The sequence below is a fragment of the Vipera berus genome, assembly GCF_964194415.1.
Source record: "Vipera berus genome assembly, chromosome: 13".
Taxonomy (NCBI): Eukaryota; Metazoa; Chordata; class Lepidosauria; order Squamata; family Viperidae; genus Vipera; species Vipera berus.
The window spans coordinates 16,284,251-16,302,760 of NC_138216.1; the positions used below are offsets into that span (position 1 = coordinate 16,284,251).

Consider the following 18,510-nt stretch of genomic DNA (forward strand, 5'->3'; position numbering starts at 1 on the left):
GCAATTTACCCAGTACTGTAGGCGAAAACCAGAGCCGTGATATTCAACCCCTTTTAAAATCTCGATCCTGGATGGTTGCTGGAATCCTGGGCTAGGCCAAAATCGTTCCTAGAACACACAAAGGTTACCTCTCACAGCAGCTCCTTCTGCTCCATCCCATCATACAGCTAGTGGTAGTAGTAGTCCAGGTAGTAGTCCTGGACTTACAGCCACAATTGAGCCCAAAATTTCTGTTGCTAAGCCAGACATTTGTTAAATGAATTTGGCCCCATTTTACGACTTGTGGCTTCTCCCGTTGACTTTGACTGTCAGAAGATTTCCAAAAGATTATCAATCATGTGACCCTGGGACACTGCAACCCGTCGTAAATGAGTCAGTTGCCAAGCATCTGAATTTTGATCACGTGACCACGGGGGTGCTTCAATGGATGTGTGAAAAAGGTCATCAAGTCACTTCTTTCAGTGCCGTTGTAACTTTGAACTGTCACTAAACGAACCGTTGTTAAGTCAAGGACTACCTGTACTCCAGACAGAGATTTGCAGGCTGCCAAAGTTGAAATTTTTTTTAAAAAGATGCATTCCAACTGGATTTCCCCCCAGAATCAAGTTGGCAGTTGATCTGCCACCCAATAAAAGCTATCACCCCACCAACCCAGGAACAGCCACTGCCCCCAAATATTACACACAGATCTCAAATGACCATCCACTCTGACTAGCTCATGGGTAGGCAACCTCGGCTCTTTTATGACTCATGGACTTCAACTCCCAGAATTCCTGAGTCAGCATAGCTGACTCAGGAATTCTGGGAGTTGAAGTCCATGAGTCATAAAAGAGCAGAGGTTGCCTACCCCTGGACTAGCGCAACAGTAAAGAAAGTAAACAAGCAGGCAAGTGTCGATTTATTTTATTTCATTTTATTACGGTTTTAAAAAGGTATCTATTTCTCCAGCAGAGCAAAGGTCACATTTGAAGATTTGCAGGAATTCCATTTCAAACAAAGGAGGGTGGAGGGAGGGGGAGAATCAGCTTTGCATTACTTCACTATAGCTCAAGTGTTTTAATATTTAAAATTGAATTTTAGTAATATGCAAGCCAAGCTCAGCTTCAATGCAGGATACACTATATGTAAAATCTGCCCCATATTCATGTTAAGTTTGGTTTACAGGGAAAAACAGAATGAGACAAGTATGTTTTATAAGAGTTATAGTCTTCCCAAAGTCACAATCAAGGAGTGACCTCTGGGACTATTCCATGGCCGAGCTTTAAAGAAATTTGCTTGTGACACAACCCACTACTCCAACGAGGGGCCATCATGCAATCGAGAGTATGATTATTTTGGCAGGAGAGTGAACATTTTGACGGCAAATAGTGTTTGTTTGTTTTTTTTAAAAAAGCAGGAAAGTAAAAGTTTAAGCTTTACAAGCACACAGACTATAAGGACAGCTGGCTTATCCAAGCCTGTATTTCTCTTTACCAAAACAAAAAGATGGCACCAAAAATTTTAAAATCCTGAAATAATTTTGTTCGGAGGAACTAGACTGAAAGCAAAGCTTCAAAGCACAGAAGAATTACTCTAGTCTAATTGGTAAGAGGGAAGGGGGGGAATAAATTCCACACACGGAGAGCTACATGCTCCGTTCTTTTTCAGTCTAACTGGGAAGCAATCTTAACCTCCTCATCTAGCATTTTGGGCTGGGCTCGTAACTACTTTGGAGAAACCACGGACCAAAAACCTCAGCAAAGCTCCATACTCATTCAGTGCACCAATGCTTTATAAATCAAGGAGTCTGTGCGTTCATCCGTGGCCCAAGTCCTTATTTCCTATTTCTCCATTCCAGGCCAATTCCTTCTCTCTGAGTATTAGACGGCTCTGCTCACTAGTTGAGTTTTCCAGTTACAATTTCATTTGAAGTACTACTTTGTGTTTGTTTTTTGGCAGAATATTTTATCATTTTGCAACAGTCTTAATCCTGCACCCACAAACATTAAGTGCTTAATTCTCCAAAGAGAAATGCTTGTTTAAACCAGAAAGAACCATGCCACACAGACAATCTGCAGTCTGGATTCTCATTAAGTCAATAAGCCATCCATGAGCTGCACTCGACATTGGCAATCTTTAAAAAAAGAACATCTAAAAGATAATGCAACCTGAGACTTGAGGCCGGAATTAATGTTAAATTCTCATCGTTTCATGACAGGTCATTTTCAGCTGTTTAAGATGCAATTTGCGGTGTTTTTAAAAAGCTCCACAAAGTAAATGAGGATATGCTTCTCCCAGAGAATATCTGTGGCGTTTTAAATTGAAGTATGCTTCACATTGCATTTTTCAAAGGCAAAAAACAAGGGTGCACAATTCAAAAGGCCCCTTATTGCTGCCTGAATCCCTCCTGAATTAGCCCCACCCACCCACCCCCAAATTGCAAGGACTTCTGCTGCTTAGATGGATTTGACACAACCACTCCCAAATTAACAGAAACAGGACGCCTCAGGAGAGAGGAGAGATCTGGGGGAAACATCTGACTGGTGGGGCATGAAGAGGCTCTAAACTAAGGATCCTACAGTGTATTTTGCTGCCCAATCAAGCAACACTCAACTGGAATCTGGTTCCAAAGCTATTTTGAAACACTGCAACTGCCCTTCTGCGGTCAAGGCAGACTAGCGATCCAATCATCCTCAGCCAGAAACTCCACAGAAGGCAAGGGATGAAGGGGCTTGTGGGCACCAGAACAGGGAAGACTACCCTACCACTTTCAAAGCCCCCACCGCTGGTGAGTTATTACTATCCTTTTCATTGATAACAACAGATCTCTGGGGCTACAGAAAGAAGGGGTTGTGTGTTGAGATTTTTGGGGAGGGGAGCAGGGAGGAGAGGGGAATTTGGACCCCAGGTGGAGCAGCCCTCGTCTGCGGACCCCATTCCTTTTACCCCTTTCCCAGAGGGGGCTCAGTGGGCAGGTATGTCACATACCTGACTCGAAAATGGTGGGCACCTTTTTGCTGCACCATCACCCTCTGCTGATGACTCAACGCTTGGCCAGCTCAACCGCCATGCTGGGGGCCGGCCTGGCTTTGCAGCCCTTGGCACCGAGGCCACCCAGAAGAAATCTCCCCCTGAGAGGACAAGAGGCTGACCATCTCACCCGAGTGACCAAGGGAATAATTGTGCCTGAGACACTGGTGGTCCTGCCTTCAAACCTCACCCCCATCACAATGAGGCCAAAACCCTTAAAAAAAAATACATTTCCTACCCACCCAGTTTTCTCCCTGCACACCGAGGAAGTGTAAGATACATACCTGTATAAATAAAAATTACACGTCCTCCCCATGGCAAAACACATTCCTCTGACAATCAAGATACACTGCTGGGTGACTTAAGCAATCGATTCAAAACCTTCCAAGCAGAAATTCCTGGGGCGGGGGGGGGGGGAGGGGGAGAGGAGGGGCAGCTGCTTTAGAGCTCACACACACAACCCCAACAAACAGCCTTCTTGTAACGACTTAGTCTCTGCTGCATCATCACCAGGGAAACCTGTTTACATTGCCTCCCAACTTTGTAATTTTGTTTTTAAAAATGGACACAGGCCAATGCTTATAATGTGCACACATTTAAATAGAAAATTATGTGTCTAGTAGGCTTTAAAAGGAAAATATTAATATATTTAAGAATATATATATATGTGTGTGTATATATATATATATATATATTCTCTCTAAAGGAAGCATTGGGTCTTACTTGCCAAGTCATGGTGTTGACACTGTTGTCAAAAGTGGCAATACTGTTGAAGCAAATATTTAAACACGTCAAGAAATAAAGGACAAAAAGCAATCTATAATCAAATAAATGTCTGATATTTCCTTTCTTCCCTTTAAGAGTACATGTAAGGTCACTTTTAGCCTTGGAATGGATGTGTGATCTACCTGCGATGAGCTTGCTAGCTACTACACGACGTTGGAAATCCTCTGCTAAAGAATCTACTCTGAAGAAAGCCATAGAGGTTCGAGAGGAGTGTTACCCTCAGGATGTGTTCTTTCTTTTTCTTTTTTTATGGCAATTTTTGTGCGACTCGAGAAGAGAGCGCCTCAAATTGGGTTTTCCCAGTGGGCGGGTGAGCACCAGTGGGCTTTTGAGCAAAGGGGCGGGGAAGAGGGGAGGGTGGAAACAAGGTTGCCATTTAGATCATACGGTTGCGTTTATGGGTCGGGGAGTCCGTAATGCCATCACCGCACTGGGCTGAGGTACGCTTTCTAGTTCCACCATTGTCCAAGTGGAGCGCCATTTCTTCAGATATGAAAGTGTTCAAGTCAACATCATGGAGTCCGTTTCTCCTTCGACTCCCGGTGGAGCCGCTGCTCACGTGAGTGGGGGAGCCCGGGGTGCTCGAGCGAACGCTGATGCTGGCCATCGCACCGCTGAGACCTGCAGGAGGAGAAGGAAAGAAGGAAGGTATTCAGACGGTTTGGGAGCCACAAAGCCGGAGGGGCGTGCCGAGGAGCCAAGAAAGGAAAGGCACCCGTTTGCCCTCCGCATCTACACTAACGTGAATCCACAAGCTGCCCTGGGCTACGTGATGGGCGACTCCTTTACAGTTTGGGATCCTTACAAAAGTCGCAGCTCTTCCTAGTGGAGGCAACCTGAGCACAAACGGCAGGTCTGGACCCCTCGCGAGAGAACACCGGGCTTACTCGGAGCTCTTGGGTGCCGAGCGCTCAACTGCGGGCATCCTCATTAGAGTTTAGGAACACGGCTGCAGAGGGTTATGGAAGTGCCCCATAGATTCCTTGGGGATCTGTTCAGAAAGGCCCTCCTCTCACCATCAAGCCAACCTTCTCTAGCAGAAAGATACAGGTAGTCCTCGGCTTACGGCCACAACTGAGCACAAACGTTCTGTCGCTCAGCGACAGCTGTTCAGTGAATTTTGCCCCATTTTATAACCTTTCTTGCCACGGTTGTTAAGTGGATCACTGCAGTTGTTAAGTTAGTAACATGGTCATTCAATGAATCTGGCTTCTCCACTGACTGTGCTTGTCAGAAGGTCACAAAAGGGGATCACATGATAAATACGAGTCAGCAGCCAGGCATCTGAATTTTGATCACCTGAACCATGGGGATGCTGCAATGGTCGTAAGTGTGAAAAACAGTCATAAGCCACTTTTTTCACTGCCGTTGTAACTTTGAATGGTCACTAAATGAACTTTTGTAAGTTGAGGACTGCCTGTACTTCAAAATATGACCACAAAAGGATTAAATCATAGAAGTCATCCTTGTCAATGCCTTTTTCCCCCCCAGCTTTCCCATTCAGTAAGCCAGTTCTGGGAAAACTGGGAGAAAAGGCAGTTCCTCTACCTCTTGGCTATGTAGGATACTGAGAATTGAAGTATATTTCACTAGTTCTTCAGCTGGGGCGTTTGCTCAAACATACAGATCTAAATGCACATGTGGAAAGGGGTGGTGGTGGTTCACGTTTTATCACCCTTCTTAGCAAACTTTGTCATCCAGTTAACTGGACATGGTTATACAATCTGTGATACCTAAAAAACAGAATTTATCCAGACTTAGGTTCCATATCAGCTGTGTTCTGCTCACCCAGAGGCTAAAGGATTGGCTTTGCTCTGGAAATACCTTTCCCCCAGCCTCCCCCATCCCATCCCAAGGCTTAGCAAAGGTACACGAATAAAACCAGATGCTTCAGGATATCTTTCCATCTCCAAGTAAGCTCAACCTCTCCAAGAAATTTGCCAGATAGCCCTTCAGAAGTCACTTGCTAGTCCGAAAAGTGTTTTTTTCCAAAAGGCAACTGGACTTTTTTTTTAATGTTTCGCTTCTCATCCAAGAAGCTTCTTCAGTTCTTGGATAGAGAAGCAAAAAGTCCAGTTGCCTTTTGGGGGGGGAAAGCACCTTTGGGACAACCATGACCTGGATGACTGAGAATCTCCATAGACATTTAGATCTCTTACAAGGGCAAACAAAACTACTAGAACCAACTCCTTGCAGATTGCTTTCAAGAAGTCCCAGTTGTGGAATGGGAAGCTCTTGACACACTCAGGTTTTCTATACCATTTGGGAACCAAGTAAGAGGGTCGCATAACTAGAGCAGAATTCCAGCAAATAGCCCAAATCTGCAACGACGGAGTCAGGAAATCTAACGCTCAGAATGAACTGAGAAATACAAGAAACAACAAAAAATAAAGTTTCTTTCAACATGTAAGGAACAAGAAAAAGTCAAAGATATGACCGGTCCACTAATGGGAGACGATCGCAAGGTGGTGAGAGGCAGAATTTCTTCTTTGCATCTGTCTTCACGCAAACAGAAAATTAGCCCAACCTACCAAAAGCAGCACAGTGGGAGACAGAACAGGAATGCAGGTCAAAATAGGCAAGAAATAGGTAACAATAGGTAACACATATCCACTCTAGATGAGTTCAAATACCAGAACCACAAGGATTACACCCCAGAGTTCTGAAAGAGTTGACAGACGTGATCTTGGAACCACTGAACAGAATCTTTCAAAGCTCCTGGAACACAGAACTGCCAGAGGACTGAAAATGAACTGATGTGGTTCCAATCTAGACAAGAAGGGGGAAAAGTGGATTCAAGAAATGCAGAGCAATCAGCTTCACATCAATACCTGGAAAAATCCCAGAAAAGATTATCAAGCCATGGGTTTGTGAGAGCACCTAGAGATGAACAAAGCAATTACAAGAAGCTAGCATATGTTTGTTATAAACAGATCATCGCCAGACAACCCTTACTGCCTTCTTTGATAAAGTGAGTAAATTAGTGGATCAGGATAATGCCCTGGTCATAGAATACTTGACTTCAGTAAGGAATTTGAAAGTACACCACACTCTGCTTCTTGGTAAGATAGAGCTATGTGGGATATACAGTGGCACCACCAGATGGATTCACAACTGACTGACCAACCGCATTCAGTCCTTAATGGAACTGTGTCTAAATCAGAGGAAGCATGCAGTGAGGGACCTCAAAGTTCTGTTTTGGGGCTAGTGCTCTTTAATCTCTCTCTAAATGATCTAGATCTAGATGAGGGGTAGAGGAATTCATCAATTTTGTAGATGACACCAAGTTTGGGGAAACTGCTAACATTTTTTTGGAGAATAGACTCAAGATTCAGAAGGTTCTTGACAGACTTGTGCACTGGTCCCTATCCAACAAGATGCAGCTCAATGGTGAGAAAAATAAGGTCCTACACCTAGACAGGAAAAATCAAATGCACAGATATAGAATAGGTGGTACCTGGCTCAACAGTAACTAACTGTGAGAGGGATCTAGGAGTCCTTGTGGACAACCACTGAAGTATGACCCAGCAGTGTGCTGCAGCTCCCAAAAAACCCAATACCAGCATCAACAGATGGATAGCACCAAGATCACGAGAAGTGATAATACTACTTTATACTGCACTAGTAAGGCCACAGGTGGAATACGACGTCCAATTCTGGTCACCATGATACAAAAAAAGATGCCTAGAAAGAGTGCAAAGAACACTAAGATGATAAGATATCTGCCGGATGATTTATACAAGGAATAGTTAAAGGAACTAGATAGGAACTAGCCTGCTGGAGAAGACTCCTGCGAGTCCCTTGGACTGCAAGACAATCAAACCGGTCAGTCCTAGAGGAGATCAACCCTGACTGCTCTTTAGAAGGCCAGATCCTGAAGCTGAAATTCAAATACTCTGGCTCCAAGATCACCGCAGATGGGGACTACAGCCAAGAAATTAAAAGACGCTTGCTCCTGGGGAGGAAAGCAATGGCAAATCTAGACAGCACACTAAAAAGCAGAGACGTCAACGAAAGTGCGTATAGTCAAGGCTATGGTCTTCCCAGTTGCAATATATGGCAGTGAAAGTTGGACCATAAAAAAGGCTGAGCGCCAAAGAATTGAGGCCTTTGAACTATGGTGCTGGAGAAGACTCCTGCGAGTTCCTTGGAGTGCAAGGCGATCAAACTGGTCAGTCCTAGAGGAGATCAACCCTGACTGTTCTTTAGAAGGCCAGATCCTGAAGCTAAAACTCAAATCCTTTGGCCACCTAATGAGAAGGAAGGACTCACTGGAGAAGAGCCTAATGCTGGGAAAGGTTGAGGGCAATAGAAGAAGGGGACGACAGAGAATGAGGTGGCTGGACGGAGTCACTGAAGCAGTTGGCGTGAGCGTAAATGGACTCCAGAAGATGGTAGAGGACAGGAAGGCCTGGAGGAACATTGTCCATGGGGTCGCGATGGGTTGGACACGGCTTCGCAACTAACAACAAAAGAAGAGAAGAATTAGGAATAACATGACAGCCATCTTCCAGTACTTGAGGGGCTGTCCCAAAGGTGCTTTTTCAGGAGGCAACTGGACTTTCTTGTTTTTTATTCTCATCCAAGAAGCTTCTTCAACTCTGACTGGATGGTGGGGAATGAAAAAGCACTTTTGAAACAATCATGACATGGATGATTGAGAATCTCCAGATATTTGAGGGGCTGTCACAAAGAAGAGGGGGTTAACTTACTCTTCAAAGCAGCTAAGGGTAGGACAAGAAGCAACAGGTAGAAGCTCGTTAAAGAGACATCTAACCTGTAACTAAGGAGAAATTTTCTTCCAGTGACAGGAATTAACCAATGGAAAAGGTTGCTTCCTAGAGTTGTGGATCACTGGAGATTTTTCAGAAAAAACTGGATAACCATTTGTCCAGGATGATAGAGGGTCTCCTGCCATGGACAGGGGATTAAACTAAAAGACCTCCAAAATTCTTTCCAGTCCTATGATTCGATTCCAGTCTAACAGTTCCATCTGCATCACCTAATGCTGGTGCAGCAATTAAATATAAGAGCAGGCTGGAGCAGTGTACTGGCTGCCAAAGGTGATGACTGAGAGAGGGAAGATAAAAACTGGTAAAGCGCATGTGTGGGGCAAAACAAGGCCTTTTGCCAAGCTGTTTGAAAGGAGGTAAAAGATTCTAAGCCAGAGGTTCCCAACCTTTTCTATACCCCACACCCCTAGAAGGCTTCTGATATATTCTCGCACCCCTTACAAAAGTTCGAAATGACAGCAACAAATTATGCATATACCCTATAATTTTGAAAACCCAATTTTTTTGCAGCCCCTGGAATATCGTCTCACACCCCCAGGGGGTGCAAGCTACAAGGAGTAAACAAGAGACTGTGGGCATTGACTGGTTAATGCATGTAGCAAGCAAGAGCATCTGGTACATTTCTTCAAAGGTGACAGAAGACTCTGTTGCTAGAGACTAAGGCTACCTCCCTTCTGGATTTCAACCCAAGCTCAGGATTTATCAAGAGCAACTTTCAAGCCATTCTTGATTCAAAGCACACTTAGCCATCAGGAGTTCGACCTCACAATGGAGTTTGTGTGAATAGGATTCTAATCATATGATTAGGATTCTGTTTGCAAGGATGTTTCTTTTTCAACTTTTCTGACAGGAAAGCAAAGTATGGGGAATATTGGAAAAAAATTCTGAAGCATTACCTGACAAAATTGCAACATACTTTGAGACAGAGAAGCCACAAAGAACAAGAAACCACATTAGAGCAACGAGTTCATCTCTTCTAATATTGCACCCTCACGACTAGGTCAGCAACGCTCAGCCCTGGAAACTCTTTTTAAGATATCTTTCTATCCCCAAGATTCAAGCATATTGATACCGTTACAAAATTTAATTTAGCAATTTAACTTAGCAAATGCACTGCTTCATCCTTAATACAGTGAGCTGGTGAGATTTGTTCCATTTTGAATGCATACCTGCTTATTATAATATTTGTGCTTCCTCTTTTCTACCTCTGCATGTGTCAGAGGCCAGGAACATCAGGACATCCAGACAGCTCAGATGGGCATAAAGGTTTTTGCAAGTTTAAGCTCTCTACAAGAATCTGAACTACTAACGGCCAAGGGAAATTAGCGGGAGGTAAGAGTAGAAGGAATTCAAGGTGGGCTGCACTTTTGTGGGCGCACAGGAACTCCTGACTTATGACATGTTTGATCCCTCCCTCGGGCCCAGCCTACTCATCTCCTAGAGCAGGGGTCCCCAACCTGGCCACTTGGCTGGCACCAGCGTGCACTGCCCCACTCAACGCAGGCATCGCCACGAGCGTCATGGGCATTTACAGCTCCACTCACTCAATAGGTGTTTGTGCACGCATTCAGCCCCACACACACAAAACCAACCCTTCTTTCCCCCTTCCCCCCACCAACCCTGAAAAGTTGGGGAACTTTCTCCTACAGCATGCTTTCTATTATGAAGTAAATTTGCAATGACTTCTTCTACTATAAAGCCTCAAAAGTAGTAAGAAAAAAGAAACCTAATTCAGATTCAGAAAATGAGGCTGATTAGAAAGTATTACATGTGCCAGGTAAGGCGAGGTACTATCATCTGATGGACATGCACTAAAGCAAAAAAGGTTTTGGGTTAAGATACATACATGGTTGGAAAAGATGACTAAAAGACAGACAGAATTTAAGCCAGAATTGTTTTCGTTAGGAATATTAGGATCTAATTATGAGAAGGAGAATGAATATTTAATATTGCATGTACTGACAGCAGCGAGAATAGCATTTGCCCAAAACTGGAAAAATGAAAACTTACCAACTGAAGAGGTTTTAATTAAGAAAATCTTAGAATGTGCTGAAATGGATAGACTGACATTAGACATTGAAGAGAAAGAAGACTCAGTATTATAGAACATGGAAAATTTTTACCAATGGTTAGGAAAATGAACTACTGAGAAATGAATACATTTTGAATATATATTAGTAAGAAGACTGATATGTATTAACTGACATTGTTTTTGATTATCATTTATTACATTCTCTACAGTTATCTATTACTATATTAACTATTGTTAATTGAACATATGTACCCGGACAATAGCCTGTTTGCTAAAGAATGAAAGTGTTGTTGGGAGATAACCCCAATGTTGATCCCAACCCTGTCCCAACCCCAATCCTGATCCCAACCCCACCCTAAACCCTATTCCCTAACCCAATCCTATTTTATCCCTAACCCAATCCTATTTTATCCCTAACCCTGTAAAATTCAATAAAATCCTTTAAAAAAAAAAGAAGTATTACATGTGGAAGTCTGCAGTCTAACTTTTCCCCTCCCTGTTTCTGAAAGCCAATGTTTCCCCATATCTACTTGATTCATCCCCTTCATGGATTACTGCCTTGTCGTGGCGAAGGGACTTGCGTAATTCAATGAAGCTATGAGCTATGCCGTGCAGGGCCACCCAAGACGGACAGGTCATAGCAGAGAGTTCTGACAAAACGTGATCCACTGGAGAAGGAAATGGCAAACCACTCCAGTATCTTTGCCATGAAAACCCTATGGACAGTACCAAAAGGCAAAACGATATGACGCTGGAAGATGAGCCCCTCAGGTTGGAAGGCGTCCAATATGCTACTGGGGAAGAGCAGAGGGCTAGTACTAGTAGCGCCAGAAAGAATGAAGTGACTGGGCCAAAGCCGAAAGGACGCTCAGCTGTGGATATGTCTGGTGGTGAAAGGAAAGTCCGATGCTGTAAAGATTTTTTTCTCCATAGGAACCTGGAATGTAAGATCCATGAATCAAGGAAAGCTGGATGTGGTCAAACAAGAGATGACAAGACTAAACATCGACATCTTGGGTATCAGCGAACTAAAACGGACAGGAATGGGTCAATTTAATTCAGATGACCATCAGGTATACTACTGCGGGCAAGAATCCCTCAGAAGAAATGGAGTAGCCTTCATAGTCAATAAAAAAGTAGGAAAAGCAATACTGGGATACAATCCTCAAAATGACAGAATGATCTCAGTTCAAATCCAAGGCAAACCATTCAATATCACAGTAGTCCAAGTCTATGCCCCAACCACCGGTGCTGAAGAGGATGAAATTGACCGGTTCTATGAAGCCCTACAGCACCTTATAGAACTAACACCCAAAAATGATGTCCTTATCATAATGGGAGATTGGAATGCTAAAGTAGGAAGCCAAAAGATAACTGGAATAACAGGCAAGTTTGGCCTTGGAGTACAAAATGAAGCAGGGCACAGGCTGATAGAATTTTGTCAAGAGAATACGATGGTGATAGCAAACACTCTTTTCCAACAACCCAAGAGACAGCTTTACACATGGACATCACCAGACGGTCAACACAGAAATCAGATTGAATATGTGCTCTGCAGCCAAAGATGGAGAAGCTCTATACAGTCAGTAAAAACAAGACCACGAGCTGACTGTGGCTCAGACCATGAGCTTCTCATTGCAAAGTTTAGGCTTAAACTGAAGAAAGTAGGGAAAAGCACTAGGCCAGTCAGGTATGAATTAAATCATATCCCTGTTGAATATACAGTAGAGGTGACAAATAGATTTAAGGAATTAGATCTGATAGGCAGTGCCTGAAGAACTATGGACAGAGGTTCCCAACATTGTACAACAGGTAGCAACCAAAACCATCCCAAAGAAAAAGAAATGCAAGAAAGCAAAATGGCTGCCTGAGGAAGCTTTGCAAATAGCTGAGGAAAGAAGGGAAGCAAAAGGCAAGGGAGAAAAAAGAAAGATACGCCCAATTGAATGCAGAATTCCAGAGAATAGCTAGAAGAGATAAGAATGCCTTCTTAAATGAACAGTGCAAAGAAATAGAAGAAAACAATAGAATAGGGAGGACCAGAGATCTCTTCAAGAAAATTGGAGATATGAAGGGAACGTTTCATAAAATGGGCATGATAAAGGACCGAAATGGCAGGGACCTAACAGAGGCAGAAGAGATTAAGAAGAGGTGGCAAAATTACACAGAGGAACTATACAAGAATGAGCTTAACGTCCCTGATAATCACAATGAGGTGGTCACTGACCTTGAGCCAGACATCCTAGAATGTGAAGTGAAGTGGGCCTTAGAAAAGCTGAGCAACAACAAAGCTAGTGGAGGTGACAGTATTCCAGCTGAGCTATTCAAAATCTTAAAAGACGATGCAGTAAAAGTGCTACACTCAATTTGCCAGCAAATTTGGAAAACTCAACAGTGGCCACAGGATTGGAAAAAATCAGTTTACATTCCAATTCCAAAGAAAGGCAGTGCCAAGGAATGTTCAAACATTGCACTCATTTCTCATGCTAGTAAAGTCATGCTTAAAATCCTACAAGCTAGACTCCAGCAGTATGTGGATCGAGAACTACCAGAAGTACAGGCAGGATTTCGAAGAGGCAGAGGAACTAGAGATCAAATTGCCAACGTACGCTGGATCATGGAGAAAGCTAGGGAGTTCCAGAAAAACATCTACTTCTGCTTCATTGACTATGCTAAAGCCTTTGATTGTGTGGATCATAACAAACTGTAGCAAGTTCTTAAAGAGATGGGAGTACCAGACCATCTTATTTGTCTCTTGAGAAACCTGTATGTGGGCCAAGAAGCAACAGTGAGAACTGGACACGGAACCACTGATTGATTCAAAATTGGGAAAGGAGTCCGGAAAGGCTGTATACTGTCGCCCTGCCTATTTAACTTATATGCAGAGCACATCATGAGAAAGGCAGGGCTAGATGAATCAAAAGTTGGAATTAAGATTGCCGGAAGAAACATCAACAACCTAAGATATGCAGATGATACCACTCTAATGGCAGAAAGTGAAGAAGAACTAAAGAGCCTCTTGTTGCGGGTGAAGAAGGAGAGTGCAAAATTTGGGTTGAAACTAAACATTAAGAAAACCAAGATCATGGCATCTGGCCCCCTCAATTCCTGGCAAATAGATGGGGAAGAAATGGAGGTAGTGACAGATTTTATTTTCCTGGGCTCCAAGATCACTGCAGATGGGGACTGTAGCCAAGAAATTAAAAGACGCTTGCTCCTCGGGAGGAAAGCCATGACAAATCTAGACAGCACACTAAAAAGCAGAGACATCACCCTGTCAACAAAAGTGCGTATAGTCAAGGCTATGGTCTTCCCAGTTGCAATGTATGGCACTGAAAGTTGGACCATAAAAAAGGCTGAGCGCCAAAGAATGGAGGCCTTTGAACTGTGGTGCTGGAGAAGACTCCTGCGAGTCCCTTGGACTGCAAGGCGATCAAACCGGTCAGTCCTAGAGGAGATCAACCCTGACTGCTCTTTAGAAGGCCAGGTCCTGAAGCTAAAACTCAAATTCTTTGGCCACCTAATGAGAAGGAAGAACTCACTGGAGAAGAGCCTAATGCTGGGAAAGGTTGAGGGCAAGAGAAGAAGGGGACGACAGAGAATAAGGTGGCTAGATGGAGTCACTGAAGCAGTAGGCATGAGCTTAAATGGACTCCAGAAGAAGGTAGAGGACAGGAAGGCCTGGAGGAACGTTGTCCATAGGGTCGCGATGGGTCGGACACGACTTCGCAGCTAACAACAAAAACCTGATTCATTGGAGGATGAAGTCGAAACTATATTTTTATTACATACACCTGGTGGTTGCTTCCATTTCACAAATTACCTTTTTGCCTACTTACATTTCCAGACAAAAATGAAGATACGGTATATTCCTTAATACTCAGAAACATATAACTTCATTTTGAGTAACTGAATTATTTTAAATTAAAATCAATAAATGTATCATTAAAATGTCACCCAAAAGACCTCTTCCCTACTGCTTCAAAAGATTGAAAACCTTGCACTTTTATCCAAATTAAATGCCTCTGCTTTTTAAGGCTTACTAAGAAATAAATTGCAATTACTAAACAATAAGTCTAATTGTGAAAAATTAGAACATATCAGCAAATATGCATAGAAATGTATTATTAGTTTAAAAAAACTTATTTTTTTTCCAAATTCAAGAAGTGCAAGGCAGTTCACTTGCCCACAAATTATTCTCACATTCTTGACACGAGCAAACCTGCCAAAAAGTTTAGCTTCCAATGCCTCCCATTAACACCTCTGTCTACAGAAATTATTTCTAGACAAAAAAAGGCATTTCACTTGTCAGACGCAAACCATGTTCATTTGGAACATACATTTAGCTAATTAACTTTTTTTTCTTTGATAGCCTGAGAGATCTAAGCTTGAAGCAACCTTGTCAGATGTCAGTTACTTAGAGCAGCCATTTCTGCATTTCAAAAATCCTATTTCTTTAGTTCTAGCAAACTTAAAAGAGAGAAATATAACTGAGGGCAATCTCAGATAGGCAACCTCAGACCTCAGGATGCAAGAAGTTCAGAAAACATCACTTTGAAGAGGACAACCCACAATGAGATCCTAAAACAGGCTGAATGTTTTTAAGATAAAATAGTACTTCCCCCCCTCAGCACACGCGCACGCGCACGCGCGCACACACACACACACACACACAGACAAAACATTCAAAATCAGGACATTGTTGTCCTACCTACTGAGGCTCTTATCCATCCAAAAATATGAAAAGCCCCATTTCTGCCCACCAGAAAGTTGCCTGGCCTTATATTTGCCACAGGAAACCAAGTCACACTCTCCTCTTCTAAGCCAAGAGGTTCAATCCCACAAAAACATTATACTAAATCCAAAGAAGATGAGCGACTGCTTGGACTTAGCATCTCTCACTGACTAAAAACTACAACAGGCACCATCAGGTTTTCCTACCAGGTCCTTTGGAAAGCCCTAGCCTAGGGGTAGGCAACCTCGGCTCTTTTATGACTCGTGGACTTCAACTCCCCGAATTCCTGAGCCAGCATGGCTCAGCTTGGAAACCTCTCCCTTTCCCCTCAGCGTGGCTGGCTCAGGAATTCTGGGAGTTGAAGTCCACGAGTCATAAAACAGCCAAGGTTGCCTACCCCTGCCCTAGGCAGACAGGTTTGTTGCAGCCCTTGACTGCTCTAGAATCTGGCACTGCAAGGCAAACCAACTCTGCACAAGGAGACCACGTCGAGCAATCAGTATTATCCTGCTGCCAAGAGTTGTGGTTGCAAATTCTGTAACACTGGTTAAGCACTTAGGGAAATTCTTCCTTTTATTGATCTGGAATACTATTTAACTTCAGCAATGAGGCCCAGCACTTATCTGCCAGGAAATATCTTCACCTTCTTGAAAAATATCCGATGTGATGTGATATAATACAGAGGTCCCCAACCCTTTGGCACCAGGGACCAGTTCTGTGGAGAAAGGTTTTTTCGTGGATCGGAGGGGGGGGGGTGTTGCGTGCTGCCTGCATCCCCCGGATGGGGCTTTGCTTGCTTGCTTGCACGGACTGGTTTCTGGCATGCTGCCGCCCGCTGCCAGTCCACAGACGGGGGTTGGGGACCCCTTATGTAATATTCTATTCTATTCTCTCTTCTTCATTCCTCTCTCTTCTTCATTCCTCTATCCTACTTTACTTTACTCTCCAGTTTAGTATCAAAAAATTGGTGGCATACACAGAGATTAAGAATTGGACTTTGATGAAGAGAATCCAAAAGCCTTCATTTCACTGGCTGAACACTTTTTTTTCTATCTTCAAGGTGAAAACAACTTTTTCTTGATATATGAAGATACTGGTGATTTCATTACATTCTCATAAACAGGCTGAAATTCACACCTAATCTATAAAATGTCAAAGTCATTTGAAAAAGCTTCTTACATTGAGCTTATAGAAAGACAAACCTCTGGCATCTCTCTAGCTAAAGGTTTCACAGAGGCTAAAGGACATCCTAAACAATTTCAAATTCCAGTTCTGTGCATTTGTCAGGCATTAACATTCACATCCAGAAATCAAAGCTAGGTGGTCATGGCTGGACTGCAGACTTTGTGGGCAGCACCTGAATCAAAGTGACTAGTTGCCACAACCAGTGTTAGAGCAATACAGATATATAGCTGTTGGCCCAAGATGCAGTGACCCTCTATTCGTCCACTGAAAATCCTGACACACAGGAGCATCCACGTCAACGCTGTAAACATCTTGTTACTTTAACTCCCTCGCCCCATGACAGGCAAGCAAACTTGTAAAACTTGAAAACTAAGCAATACCAGCCTGCTCTGGATCACCCCAACCAGTCACCTGCCTAGCAAAAGTACCACCTATCCTGCCTCACAGCAAGTCCCAAGAATCAGCGCCAGGCTTTGGCACTTTGACAAGTATGGATGTGGAAACTCAAGCATATGCCTTGTGAAGCTGGAGTACAAATCACACCTCTCTCCTCTGGCAGCTTCCCTGGCAAGAAGGGAGCAGAAACCTGAAGAGAACCAGGATATCCTCAGCCATTTTGATTACTTCCAATAGCAAAGCAATGTTCAAACCATTGGGGGCAAAATGCCATCTTGGCACTTAGAATAGATTTGTCCACCGAGCTAACAAGAGGAAAACAATCAGGGTTTTTCCACATGAGACAGTTTTCTAATCCCAATATGAGTTACATGCTTACCCACAGATTTAAACCAATTAAAAAGGTATCCAATTGCAATTTAAATTACTCCTGCTGCAGCATCGCTAGCTCACTGAGCAGGATTTAAAACCAGCAACTTATTGAGTTACAAATGAAATCTCCACCACAGGTTTGCTTGCAACACGGCAGGAGCAGCGTTAAAAAGGCTTCTACTTCACTTCCAGAGATCTGTGTCAGAAAATGCTACCTGACGATTTGGGGAATTCCCGGAAACGCGATAGAAGGTGTATCTATGGGAGTGAGTTTGGATATGTTTTCCTATAAGGAATTACTTAGACTGGAAGGGAATAATTGGCAACTTAAATCATTAGATGAGTTAAGACAAGAAAACATAAGTTACTCTTGGTTCCAATACACCCAACTGAAAGCTAGGTGGAAGCTGGATCAGAAGGTTGGCATCACAATTACAGATGAAAAATTAGTAAAATAAATTAGAGATTTAAATTGTGCGCATATAAAGGGGATATATAATGTTTTAATTGAATTGGACTCGGAAACGGAATTGGTTAAAGATTGTATGATAAAGTGGGCACAAAACATACAGGAACCAATTCCGTTGGATACTTGGGAGGTAATCTGGGTCAGAAGGTTGACTCAGCCTTCCATCCTTCCCAGGTAGGTAAAATGAGGACTCAGATTGTTGGGGGCAATAAGCTGACTTTGTAATAATGCCGCTTGGGGGGGGGGGGTGAAAGCCCTAATAAACAGGCATATACATAGAATGAAGGCTATTGCTAAGCTTGTAAGCTGCCCTGAGTCTTTGGAGAAGGGCGGGATATAAATGGAATTAAAATAAAATAAATAAAAATAAAAATAAAAAAATGTTAAATTTACTCAGGCTCAAAATTTAAGAGAAAATTTTTATAAAATGTTTTATAGATGGCATTTGGATCCCAAAAAGTTGTCTAACATGTATCCTAACCTACAGTCTAAATGCTGGAGATGCGGTAGTTTAGATGCTACTTATTTTCATATGTGGTGTACTTGTAGAAATATAAAAGCTTTTTGGATTAAAATTTGGTGGAACATTCAAAAGATTTTTAAGAGAAAGATAAAAGTTTTCTCCACAATTGTTTTTATTGGGTATTGTTGTAGTTTATGACAGTGTTTTTCAACCGCTGTTCCGCGGCACACTAGTGTGCCGCGAGCTGTTGCCTGGTGTGCCGTGGGAAAT

The 18,510-nt window shown here is 42.9% G+C and overlaps 1 protein-coding gene across 1 annotated transcript in view; it reads right to left on the minus strand.

The window, feature by feature from the left end:
* Positions 1 to 893: 893 nt before the first annotated feature.
* Positions 894 to 18,510, minus strand: part of HAPSTR1 (HUWE1 associated protein modifying stress responses) — a 32,216-nt gene continuing 14,599 nt past the window's right edge. The window contains exon 4 of the mRNA XM_081338114.1: positions 894 to 4,416. Coding sequence (XP_081194240.1) covers positions 4,172 to 4,416 — 245 coding nt within the window. The 3' untranslated portion in view covers positions 894 to 4,171. The remainder of the gene's footprint in view (positions 4,417 to 18,510) is intronic.